The sequence below is a fragment of the Argopecten irradians genome, chromosome 14 (assembly GCF_041381155.1).
Source record: "Argopecten irradians isolate NY chromosome 14, Ai_NY, whole genome shotgun sequence".
Taxonomy (NCBI): Eukaryota; Metazoa; Mollusca; class Bivalvia; order Pectinida; family Pectinidae; genus Argopecten; species Argopecten irradians.
Window position 1 is genome coordinate 27,805,724 of NC_091147.1, and position 13,722 is coordinate 27,819,445.

At 37.9% G+C, this 13,722-nt stretch overlaps 1 protein-coding gene across 1 annotated transcript; it reads left to right on the plus strand.

Moving 5' to 3' along the window:
• Window positions 1-1,039: 1,039 nt before the first annotated feature.
• LOC138307131 (uncharacterized) lies at window positions 1,040-10,746 on the plus strand. Its single transcript, XM_069247761.1, has 5 exons — window positions 1,040-1,090; window positions 6,669-6,923; window positions 8,215-8,375; window positions 9,117-9,307; window positions 10,114-10,746. The coding sequence occupies exons 1-5, from the start codon at window positions 1,040-1,042 to the stop codon at window positions 10,155-10,157; spliced, it is 702 nt and encodes a 233-aa protein (XP_069103862.1). The 3' UTR covers window positions 10,158-10,746.
• The last annotated feature ends 2,976 nt before the right edge of the window (window positions 10,747-13,722 follow it).

The following is a 13,722-nucleotide window of genomic DNA, read 5'->3' on the forward strand; positions in this document are numbered from 1 at the left end:
ATGATGAGTTGAGTAATATTGGCAGAAAATGACAGGTATCTATGGGGGGTCTCGACACCATGGCGATTCATGTTAAATCAGCTGCAAGATAGTCATAGCAAAAAGCAAAATTTCGTCACCTACTCCGGGTCTTCAATCATATTTACTACAGGCAAAATAGTACCATCTCATTGTGTTCGGCCCAGTATTTGGTCTGACATGCCGTTCGACACTTAAAAACAGGCCAAGCTAGTAAAATGCTTTGATAGACGCTTTTGTTGGTTCATGTTGGTTATTAAAACGATCGTCTTTTTACATATCGGTAAATACAGAGATATCTTCACATAAGTTCCGATCTGTCCTATAGTATGCGGGTGTGGAGTATGGTGTTTTGCTAATAAGAACCTTTCTGTTATGTCAATATTTTTGGGCTTTCTGGTTGTTCTACCGGGAAAATTCATTCGCATAAATGGCTGTTTTTTTGCAAGGAAGTGGAGCGGTTTTTTTTGAATTCATGATTTTTCTGCAGAAAATGGTGCGTTGATGTGCTGTTCAAATCGCAAGATGTGTATTTTTAACTACAAAAACAGCGAATCAGGAATGTCAGTTGATGCAGATTCGCCCATAGTTGAGTCACATTAAGCTGTACTGAGTCGTCTGGGTGGGCAAATCTACCATCCTACAAAGAGGTAGGTAAGTGAGTCTACAGTCGCTTCAGAAAGGTGGGCAATCTGTTATTATACAAAAATGGTAGGGCAACAAGATTTCGGGAGGACGTATTAAGAGGTGTGGGTCATCTACCCTAGTACACTAGGAGGTAGGGTACATTCTACGGACGGGAGGCGTCAGAAGTGTGCAATCTACCAATCTTATATAGAGGTTAGGTAGAAAAATGAGGCGTCGCAAGTGGGGTAATCTATTATTAGTATAGGAGGTTAGGTAGAGGTGGCGTCAGAGCGGGACGGCAATCTACTCCATCTATATACGTAGGTAGGTTATCTACAGTAGGGCGTTAGGTGGACAATCTACATCGAATATAGAGGTAGTAACAATCTACAGGATGGTGTTCTTCGTCATGTCAGACGTGGAAAATCTATCATCTTTATTAGAGGTAGGTAACGCAATCTTCAGGAGTCCGTCAGAGTGGGGGAATATTCTACCATCTATATAGAGGTAGGGTTACAATACAGGAAGGCGTCAGAGTTGGCTATATCTACCACGCTATATAGAGGTAGGTAAACAATTTAGAGCAGGCGTCAGAGTGGGCAATCTACCATCTTATATAGAGGTAGGTAACAATCTACAGGAGGGTCATGAGTGGAAAATTCTATCTCTCTTTGTTAGAGGTAGGTTAACAATCTACAGGAGGGCGTCAGACTGTGTGGGCAATCCTACCATTCTATATAGAGGTAGGTTACAATCTACAGGAGGGTTGTCAGAGTGGATAATCTATCATATATATAGAGGTTAGGTAACAATCTACAGGAGGCGTCAGAGTGGGCAATCCTAACCATCGTATATAGAGGTAGGTAACAATCTACAGGAGGCGTCAGAGTGGGCAATCTACCATCTATATAGAGGTAGGTAACAATCTACAGGAGGCGTCAGAGTGGGCAATCTACCATCTATATAGAGGTAGGTACAATCTACAGGAGGCGTCAGAGTGGGCAATCTACCATCTATATAGAGGTAGGTAACAATCTACAGGAGGCGTCAGAGTGGGCAATCTACCATCTATATAGAGGTAGGTAACAATCTACACGAGGCGTCAGAGTGGGCAATCTACCATCTATATAGAGGTAGGTAACAATCTACAGGAGGCGTCAAGAGTGGGTAATCTACCATCTATTTAGAGGTAGGTAACAATCTACAGGAGGCGTCAGAGTGGGCAATCTACCTTCTATATAGAGGTAGGTTACAATCTACAGGAGGCGTCAGAGGTGGGCAATCTACCATCCTATATAGAGGTAGGTAACAATCTACAGGAGGCGTCAGAGTGGGCAATCTACCATCTATATAGAGGTAGGTAACAATCTACAGGAGGCGTCAGAGTGGACAATCTACCATCTATATAGAGGTAGGTAACAATCTACAGGAGGCGTCAGAGTGGGCAATCTACCATCTATATAGAGGTAGGTAACAATCTACAGGAGGCGTCAGAGTGGCAATCTACCATCTATATAGAGGTAGGTAAAATCTACAATCTACAGAGGAGGCGTCAGAGTGGGCAATCTACCATCTATATAGAGGTAGGTTACAATCTACAGGAGGCGTCAGAGTGGGCAATCTACCATCTATATAGAGGTAGGTAACAATCTACAGGAGGCGTCAGAGTGGGCAATCTACCATCTATATAGAGGTACGGTAACAATCTACAGGAGGCGTCAGAGTGGGCAATCTACCATCTATATAGAGGTAGGTTACAATCTACAGGAGGCGTCAGAGTGGGCAATCTACCATCTATATAGAGTACAATCTACAGAGGCGTAGAGTAGGTAACAATCTACAGGAGGCGTCAGAGTGGGCAATCTACCATCTATATAGAGGTAGGTAACAATCTACAGGAGGCGTCAGAGTGGGCAATCTACCATCTATATAGAGGTAGGTAACAATCTACAGGAGGCGTCAGAGTGGGCAATCTTACCATCTATATAGAGGTAGGTAAACAATCTACAGGAGGCGTCAGAGTGGGCAATCTACCATCTATATAGAGGTAGGTAACAATCTACAGGAGGCGTCAGAGTGGGCAATCTACCATCTATATAGAGGTAGGTAACAATCTACAGGAGGCGTCAGAGTGGGCAATCTACCATCTATATAGAGGTAGGTAACAATCTACAGAGGCGTCAGAGTGGGATATGGGCAATCTATCATCATCTATATAGAGGTAGGTTACAATCTACAGGAGGCGTCAGAGTGGGTCAATCTACAATATAAATAGAGGTAGGTAACAATCTACAGAGGCGTCAGAGTGGCATTACATCTTAAGTACAATCTACAGGAGGGTCAGGTTACAATCTTCATACATATATAGAGGTAGGTAACAATCTACAGGAGGCGTCAGAGTGGGCAATCTACCATCTATATAGAGGTAGGTAACAATCTACAGGAGGCGTCAGAGTGGGCAATCTACCATCTATATAGAGGTAGGTAACAATCTACAGGAGGCGTCAGAGTGGGCAATCTACCATCTATATAGAGGTAGGTAACAATCTACAGGAGGCGTCAGAGTGGGCAATCTACCATCTATATAGAGGTAGGTAACAATCTACAGGAGGCGTCAGAGTGGGCAATCCTCCATCTATATAGAGGTAGGTAACAATCTACAGGAGGCGTCAGAGTGGGCAATCTATCATCTATATAGAGGTAGGTAACAATCTACAGGAGGCGTCAGAGTGGGCAATCTACCATCTATATAGAGGTAGGTAACAATCTACAGGAGGCGTCAGAGTGGGCAATCTACCATCTATATAGAGGTAGGTTACAATCTACAGGAGGCGTCAGAGTGGGAAATCTACCATCTATATAGAGGTAGGTAACAATCTACAGGAGGCGTCAGAGTGGGCAATCTACCATCTATATAGAGGTAGGTAACAATCTACAGGAGGCGTCAGAGTGGGCAATCTACCATCTATATAGAGGTAGGTAACAATCTACAGGAGGCGTCAGAGTGGGCAATCTACCATCTATATAGAGGTAGGTAACAATCTACAGGAGGCGTCAGAGTGGGCAATCTACCATCTATATAGAGGTAGGTAACAATCTACCGGAGGCGTCAGAGTGGGCAATCTACCATCTATATAGAGGTAGGTAACAATCTACAGGAGGCGTCAGAGTGGGCAATCTACCATCTATATAGAGGTAGGTAACAATCTACCGGAGGCGTCAGAGTGGGCAATCTACCATCTATATAAGAGGTAGGTTAACAATCTACAGGAGGCGTCAGAGTGGGCAATCTACCATCTATATAGAGGTAGGTTACAATCTACAGGAGGCGTCAGAGTGGGCAATCTACCATCTATATAGAGGTAGGTAACAATCTACAGGAGGCGTCAGAGTGGGCAATCTACCATCTATATAGAGGTAGGTTACAATCTACAGGAGGCGTCAGAGTGGGCAATCTACCATCTATATAGAGGTAGGTAACAATCTACAGGAGGCGTCAGAGTGGGCAATCTAACATCTATATAGAGGTAGGTAACAATCTACAGGAGGCGTCAGAGTGGGCAATCTACCATCTATATAGAGGTAGGTAACAATCTACAGGAGGCGTCAGAGTGGGCAATCTACCATCTATATAGAGGTAGGTTACAATCTACAGGAGGCGTCAGAGTGGGCAATCTACCCCCATCTATAGATAGAGGTAGTAACAATCTTACAGCAGGTAACAATCTACCATCCTATTGAGGTAGTTACAATCACAGGAGAGCGTCAAAGTGGAAAGCAATCTACCAGGCTATATAGAGGTCAGAGGTTACTAATCTACAGGAGGCGTCAATGAGAGTGGGCAATCTACCATCTATATAGAGGTAGGTAACAATCTACAGGAGGCGTCAGAGTGGGCAATCTACCATCTATATAGAGGTAGGTAACAATCTACAGGAGGCGTCAGAGTGGGCAATCTACCATCTATATAGAGGTAGGTTACAATCTACAGGAGGCGTCAGAGTGGGCAATCTACCATCTATATAGAGGTAGGTAACAATCTACAAGAGGCGTCAGAGTGGGCAATCTACCATCTATATAGAGGTAGGTTACAATCTACAGGAGGCGTCAGAGTGGGCAATCTACCATCTATATAGAGGTAGGTAACAATCTACAGGAGGCGTCAGAGTGGGCAATCTACCATCTATATATAGGTAGGGTACAGGAGGCGTCAGAGGGTAACATCTATATAGGTAGTAACAATCTACAGGAGGCGTCAGAGTGGGCAATCTACCATCTATATAGAGGTAGGTTACAATCTACAGGAGGCGTCAGAGTGGGCAATCTACCATCTATATAGAGGTAGGTTACAATCTACAGGAGGCGTCAGAGTGGGCAATCTACCATCTATATAGAGGTAGGTAACAATCTACAGGAGGCGTCAGAGTGGGCAATCTAATCTACCATCATATATATAGAGGTAGGTAACCATCAATAGAGGCTATCTAGGAGGCGTCAGAGTGGGCAATCTACTCATCTATATAGAGGTAGGTAACAATCTACAGGAGGCGTCAGAGTGGGCAATCTACCATCTATATAGAGGTAGGTAACAATCTACAGGAGGCGTCAGAGTGGGCAATCTACCATCTATATGTAGATAGGTCACAATCTACAGGAGGCGTCAGAGTGGGCAATCTACCATCTATATAGAGGTAGTAACAATCTACAGGAGGCGTCAGAGTGGGCAATCTACCATCTATATAGAGGTAGGTAACAATCTACAGGAGGCGTCAGAGTGGGCAATCTACCATCTATATAGAGGTAGGTAACAATCTACAGGAGGCGTCAGAGTGGGCAATCAACCATCTATATAGAGATAGGTAATACCATATACAAGTGGCGTCAGAGTGGGCAGTCTATCTACCATCTATATAGAGGTAGGTAACAATCTACAGGAGGCGTCAGAGTGGGCAATCTATGATCTATATAGAGGTAGGTAACAATCTACGGGACGCGTCAGAGTGGGTAATCTATGATCTATATAGAGGTAGGTAACAATCTACAGGACGCGTCATAGTGGGCAAAATACCATCTACAAAGAGGTAAGGGAAAATCGACAGGAGGCGTCAGAGAGGACAATCTTACCTCTAAAAAGAGGTAGGTTATAATCTGCAGGCGGCGTCAGAGATACCTGCAATGATATATGCTGCTAAAAGATAGCGGATGATCGCTAATCTTCGGTTTGTGACGTCACATATGTACCTGATCGGCATGCTGTAGTGAGGTAGCACAAATGCCCCTAAAGAATATTGAATGATGAAACACAAAAAAGCAAATATACCGCCCAATCAATCAACCAAAGACAGTGTATATATTTTGTTTTACAATAAACATACCAGCTCACTATTAAAGATGATCCACCGCTGACCAATGCTAATTTTTCTCTATCAAAAACAGGATCAGATGAATAAGTATTTTACTTCAGTTACAAAAGTTACTTACTTTACATTATTACCACATTTGAAAAGTTTGATCTTCTAATTTTACTTCAAGATTAAAAATATATATATATATTTAGTTGCATCCCGAAAAAATCCGTGGCACTATATGGAATGCAGTACTGGTTGTTCATGTACCAAAAGCAAAAGAAATATATCATATCATTTTTTGTGTTAATTAGACACACACACATATATATATATATAAACAAAATAATTAAACATTAATTCTTCTTAAAATAATTAGTATCCTGTAATGCTCTATCGGCGGAGAAGCATCTTTAACAATGAAGATTGCAACGAAATTGCATAGATGAATACTATATAATAGGCATATTAGTAGCATAGTAAAAACATGTGTATAATTATTAACTGTTAGTTTTAAGAGTGAACTAATAAAGTTACCGTCTGTTGTCCAATAACTTAGTTCATTAACTGATGAACGCTGATCGAATGTTGATAACACTACAGGAAGCAAAGCTATATGGATAATCATTCTTTTTATTGTAAGACTAGCATTTAAAACAGATGTAATGAAGTCAATAGAAAATTTATTTCATTATTGTCAAATATACCAATTGTCAATATAAATGTTATAATCTATTCACAGATAGTGACTGGGAACTTGTGTTCAGAGCACAGGCCTACAATAATCTGAGTCCATACAACGCTTGGATGGGAACTCTGTCTCTACCTACCCCTGCTGAGGACGGGTGTCGTCTCATGACAAATACGTCCACGTGCACTACCATATATAGAAGTGGTATTCTGGATTTGTGGGAGTCAGAAAGTTTGTCTGAGGCACGTTAACAAATTAATGAAATGACACTCATACTTAGCTTTTACGTTTAACGAACTTAAAGGCCCACTACATTTCCGAAACATACATTTAAATTTTCTTAAAAATAAAGAGAAAATGTAAATTGATGACCTAGGATGAGATTTCAAAACTAAATAATGCAAAATTATCTCCGTAATCTATGCTTACAGTGAGAATGATTTTATTTAAACATATTTTATTGCCAAATGTGCAATGGGATTGGGCACAAGTTGTACAACTTGTATAACTCCCGTTCCCAAAAGTAAAACTTTCAAATTACATACACAAGATGGCATTTACAATATTAGAAATAATTAATGTATCTATATATAAAGTTGTATTTTATACACAGAGAGAGGGAGAGAGAGGGGAAATATAGAGAATGAGAGGGAGATGGAGAGAGCTATTTTATAACCAGTATGCTCCTCAAGGTAATATTTTCACTTAATATATTTTTATTTCAAAATCTATCCCTCCGATAAGGACGACAGAAGATTCATTTCGCTGTTTTACCGTCTTGCGCAGTAATAGTCAACTAATACGCGGTAATTAGGATGACGGCGGGAAACATAAGACGACCCGCGTTATGAAAACAAACATTAACTAAACATATCTTAATTTAATTGTTCAGAACGTGATGATGAGTGTAGTATTAGCGGTAAGTTAATAACTTTTGCGACCTACAAAATTATCAATCTCGTTTTGCATTTCCATTTTTAAAAAATATAAAGACTTTTCGGAAATGATGTTGGCCTTTAAAATTCGTTGAAGTATTCGTATGCAAATGTCACCCATGCTCTACATAATGTACTCTTCATAATGTTCATTTATTAATTTTAGAATGATATTTTACGTCATTTCAGGCCACTTCAGGCGATAAGTATGAGTTCTTATCTAGTCTTGATGTTTTAAAAAAATAAATGCATAGTTGTCTTCTGCGGGTAGTCAGGCTAACGCCGATTTCGCGATACCAAGTCGATATTGGTGGTGATTTATCGCCGGTCATCTGTCCTGATATTACTACGTACAAAACTCCGATATTCGTGTAACTTGCATAATGCTACTTTGATTGTATCTGCAGAAACTCCAGATTTGAGGTTTTGTGTAACTAATCTAAAAATAATGGCATCGTTATACATTTCGCATATAATCCGCCCATACAGCAATTTTAAACAATAAAAGGAAATACATATCATTACATGTAGCATCTATAATACACCCGTGAGTGCCATAAGATGGAAAAGTTTGGTCACAGAATTTTCTTAATTGCAGGTCCAACTGGAGATGTACAAAGATGGCCAACGTGTTGTTAATATTCGATTTGACGGAATAGGATCGACAATAGACGATTGGTTTGACATTAGCAGGCTCATTGACAGTGGCTGGAGTAAGCTGAATAAAAACAGCACGTTTAATTTCTTTGAACTTCGTGGGTAGGTATAACGACGCCATTTTGAGTTTAGGTTGTCAATGTTAATCTTTTGGCTTTGTTTATTCTTTAAACACGGTCCTAAGATCACGAAACAGCAATAGCTCCTCAGAAATTACCTAACGTTTTGTAGCGTCGTCTGTGATTGGCTAAGTTTAAACTTAAAACCGTTCATGATGTTGAAGACCTGATCTCTTTGATGATTTCTCTTGTAGTTTCATTCTACAATATCACATACATCATTACAAAGTATTAAAGGAATGCATGGAATTCAATTCTTACATTACACAAAATTATATAATTATATATTTGTTCATATGCTATAACTTGAAATGCGTGTTGTGTAGAAACTGTCGTTGCTTTCGTGGTTGCTAGGAAACCGAAAAACTGAATACCCTTGTACCAAAAACAAAATGCATTATTTTAATATATTTTTGTGTTAATTATTTTAATTAGACACATACAGTGGAACACGGTTAAATTGAAGTCCTTGGGGAATCCGAAATCTTTTCAAATTATCCAGATTTCAATAAGGAGAAACATTATGGATATGTGATAGCACCGATCATAATTCCTTTCAAATTAATTGTAAGCAGTATTTCAGTGTAGCCGATTTCAAATTAAGTGGGTTCCATTGATTATACAAGACTAAACATTAGTTCAAATAATGAGTGTCGTTTAAACATTATACTCAGCGAGGAAAGATCTTAAAATTAGACTAAAGGAAGTATTTTTATCTGTTTAGCGCAGGGGAGCGGACGTTTTACATGAACCAGAGATTCCGCGGCTGTGCTCTTGATCGCGGCTGGATGATGGTGGCTGATGTCAATGCAACTGCCAGGTGGTTCTGTGACTATGACAATAATCATACTGGTTTTCCAGCATTTCTGTATGCTCCAGGGGAGGATGTCATGCTGTGGCAAGATCCTACATTTGGTAAGGTTAAAACGGGAATTAATTTTTTGTCAAAACATTCATATTTTACGTATATAGAACGATTCTATATAGAAAATAAATAAAAAAAAAAAAAAAAAAAACCACCTTCGTCAAATTTAATTTCATTTAAGTTTATTTTCAACAATATTTTTTATTCAATATACTCTCATATACATCCACATACAGATAAACTGGAAGCTAGGGTTAAAAAAGAAAGATTTAGCTTAATATATTAATTCATAAAATAATATTTAATTAACGAAATAAAATACAAAATATATATGAACTAATAATGAAAATACAGTAGGTGATATCGAATCTAACAATAGTTGGAGTCATTTAGACGTATATTTTCTATATATTTGCGCTATTAATGATTCACATTTTCGAAGTAATGCTCATTTAGTGACATGTAAGATTGAAAAAAAACCACGCAGCTATATTTAAATGCAAACATCTCCAGTAAAAGGTTATTATTGCTATAATATGCACGAACACATGATATTTTTGTACTAATTTTCTTCAGAAATTCCTCGAAAGTCTGCTTTTACACTTTTTTACTCGATTTACTATCAATAGCAATACCCCTATATAAATCAATCCTAACAAAATATTTTTTTAAATAACAATTCCTGAAAAGAAATGGTTATATTTGATAGTAAAATATTATCAAAGCTTATTTCTGATCAAAATGTATCTTTTGTACATCCTAATAATTAATCGGCATAGATTTATATTAATGTATCAGTTTGAAAGGGAAATTTCTGTTTAAGATGAAATCTAAGCCGACTTAATTTTCTTTACAGATTACGGACTGGCAGATGTCTTGGCTGTATTTATTAAAAATTGAGCCGTGTTTACAAACAGCAATTTAGTTGTGGATGTTGCGTTGGGAAATGGGTCAGAACATTGACTCAAAAATAACACATTCCTCAACCACCGTGTCCAACCGTACTTTGGAGATTGCGGTTGAAGTAACGCAGAGTTTGCGGTTATGAGCCGGAAAACGGAGGTAAGTCGGAAGAGAAAATGTCATATTTCTCATCAGGAAACTTTTTTCAGAAATCTGAAGTGTGCACGGAGAACAGAGATCATATATCCAAATTCGGGAAGCGGTAACCTGTTTCTGTATGGCCCCAGTATTTCAAACACCTACGTACAGTGCATAATTTTTGCCACTTTTCGCCAATTGTCAAGTTCATGATCTCATGCTGCTTTACAAATCGAGTCTAGACCAATATCAACTGATTATATTATAATTTCGAACCCTTGTAAACAGCCTCTCAAAAGATTTTCTAAATCTAATACCGGATGATTGAGAGATACGATTTTGAAAATGTGTCGGTAAAAGTAACGTCATTATTGCGGTTGACATAAAGTAGTTTTTCGTGGTTGCGGAAAATGTAAAGTAAAAAAGTAACGTCATTGATTGTTGCGGTTGGGATAAAGAAGGTTTTATGAGTGCGGATTGTCAGATGAGTCCTAAATGGACGAAATGATACCATCTGGTGCAGCTTATCCCCCTTTTCGACTTACTGCATCGATTACTAAATTATTTACAATTAGGTGCCAGTCAACTGTGTATCTTTTTTACATCGTTTTTAGCAATGATTCAAGTGTTGTTAAGGTATGTTGACGTTGATTCAAATGTTTTGTTTTTGTTTTTTTTTTTTAATTTTTAAATTTATTTCATTGCAGAGACTATGGCGGATACATCTAAAGAGACTCTTAAGACTATGAGACTATACGAATCATTCGATTATCAAAGGTCAATTCAATCTTTATTTATTTTTTTATTTACTTTTATTTATTTACTGCGTTGTCAATCGCCAGTAGCAGTAGGCGTCTCTGTAGCGGCTACTAGGGCCTACTCTTATTACGAAGACTACAGAGTAACACAATACACATCATGTATTTTTATAACGGGTACGGGTGTGTTTCGTGGGGTGAAAAATGCTTCATGATCTTCATGATAATTTTATATAATTTTCCTGTTTGTTGCTACACAGTTTTATAATAACAAATGAAGAGTTAAAGCTGACATACCATTCTTACATATACATACCATTGCTAATATTAAAACTGATCCATACGGAACGGAAACTTAATTGATTGTCTTAGTGATAATAACATTAAACGCAAACATCTCAGAAACACTCTGAGGTCATGGAAAATGGCAAATATCATCCGCCCATTATAGCTATTGAATGACCAAAAACCGCAACCCCCATTTTTTACTTTATGCAACCGCAACCTCATCCTTCAAAAATTCAATTCAGTATTTCATGGAAATTTCTTGACATAAACAAATGTCATTCAGTCGGGGTGTTTTTAGAACATCAACACACAAATGGAAAGCGTTTATATAAGATAATATGGCTTAAAACATTATGAAATTTTGATTTGTTTACAAAAAAATCCGATTTCGATTTTTGTCGTGGAGTGTTTGAACTCCACAAAAAACATCGACAATATGCGAAACAGGCCTTGAATTCTTCAATGTGTGCTACAATCCGTGAGCGACTCAGTTTTTTGATAGATTCTCTAGAATTTCGTTATTTGACAATTTCGTGGACCTACCCTCTCAATTTTCCATCACCTTCCGGTGATAACCGCAAACTCTGCGTTACTTCAACCGCAATCTCCAAAGTACGGTTGGACACGGTGTCAACGCAAAGAAACTGTGAAAACTAATAGAAATATTGTTTAATTTAATTGTATCAAAGATTGTTAATCGTGATGGGAAGAATTTTTATTGAAAGCAGCACACGAAACTTAATTTTAATTTCATTTTATTATGGCATGCCATCAGATTAAAACAGACCTAAAAGAAAAAAAAACAAAAACAAAAAAACGTAAGATGTCTATGTACAAAAAAATTGTTGCACAAACATTTTAGAAGGATAATTTAGTAAAATTTCGAGCTTGTTGACTTTATAAATTGCTTCCATTCAATAGATAGTGGTCTGTAGGGACCTGGCTCATTCATAAAATCATATACTGTTTACTGACCTACAATGTAGCTTTCCGGGTTGATTCCCAATAACAACCAATCTCTTGTTACCCGTACCCATTAGTGACGTCACAAGAGTTTCCGTATCCTGTGTTTACCGTATGTGTTTATACAATGTACATGGATACCCACTCCCTTCTTAATAATCAATCTGTGTTCCATCTTATCTAAATCGTACACCACTCTCCACCAAAATCATTATAACTGCGATGCTACAATGTAGCCTTAAATTGTTACAGAAGAAACAAACATATACATATACAGCAGGTTATCATTATGATCGGTTGAAATCGACAACATTGATATCAGTGGCAAGTAGACCATACAAACACTTAATTTGAGCATATCCTTACAGTCATTCATGATTTTTACTATTTAAATAGTGCCACGAGAGATCATGTTATATATAGGATCTTAAATGAGTGTTCATTTCATATGAGATTTTATGAAACGAGTCTAAGAAGTTTTTATATTTGCGAGCCTTGGCGAGAATTTTACGTCAAAATATATTCCGAAAATCTAACGGAAGCCGAAATTTTGTCCCACCGTCCTCGTAACACAGACGTCACGTCATTTTTCCTGGCGTCATTTTATTGTTTCTGAATGACGTCACAATGAATTTCCAGCCAATAAAAATCGCTCTAGGTTATAATAAACTAGTTACATATGCAGAAATATTACACGTGGATAATCACTGGATAGCAGGCGGATTATTTGATAATTCTAAATATCATTTTTCTACCATAAATTATACTATTTGAGATAGGAATACCAACAGCAAATATCATTTGTTATGTAAGGTGTTTGAATCAATGATGACCACGTAGAATCATCCATTCTCTTTGCTATTTCAATAGCACCACGAAAGACCATGTTATATTCTATATATCATGTTTCCACTATAAATTATATTATGAGAGAGACTTAGGAGCATTAAAAGTATCACGAAATGCCATGTTGTATTCTAAATCATTTTCATGTAAGATAGGAGCGCCAAAAGCAAACATGATTTGTTATGTGATGTATTTGAACCATTGACTGCCACTTAGTGTAATTACCTTAAGTAGCGATTATATGATACAATTATCAATACAGTAAGCGACTATGTAGCGAATATACCATATTAGTCGCACCCCTCCAGAATTCTGGTTCGCTCTGATGAAGATATGGGAGCTGTTTTGAATACATTAACAAGTGTTTTTTGGAATATCTTGTATACAAACAGGAAAATTCCTTCGCATTGATGGATATGTGCTTTCAGGTGGTGGGTCGATTTTAAATTTTACTTATTCTTCCACGAGATGTGCAAAAACTTGCTTTCAAATATCGACTTGTTTGTCTTTTAACTATCATCGTCAGTATCAAGAATGTGCAGTTTCTAAATACACGTCACCGTCAACTG

Coding starts and splice junctions, on each gene's coding strand:
- LOC138307131 (XM_069247761.1), top strand. CDS start 1,040: ATGGTGTTCTTCGTCATGTCAGACGTGGAAAATCTATCATCTTTATTA. Junction 1,091..6,668: donor ATCTATCATCTTTATTAGAG/GTAGGTAACGCA, acceptor TGAAGTCAATAG/AAAATTTATTTCATTATTGT. Junction 9,308..10,113: donor GTGGCAAGATCCTACATTTG/GTAAGGTTAAAA, acceptor TTTTCTTTACAG/ATTACGGACTGGCAGATGTC.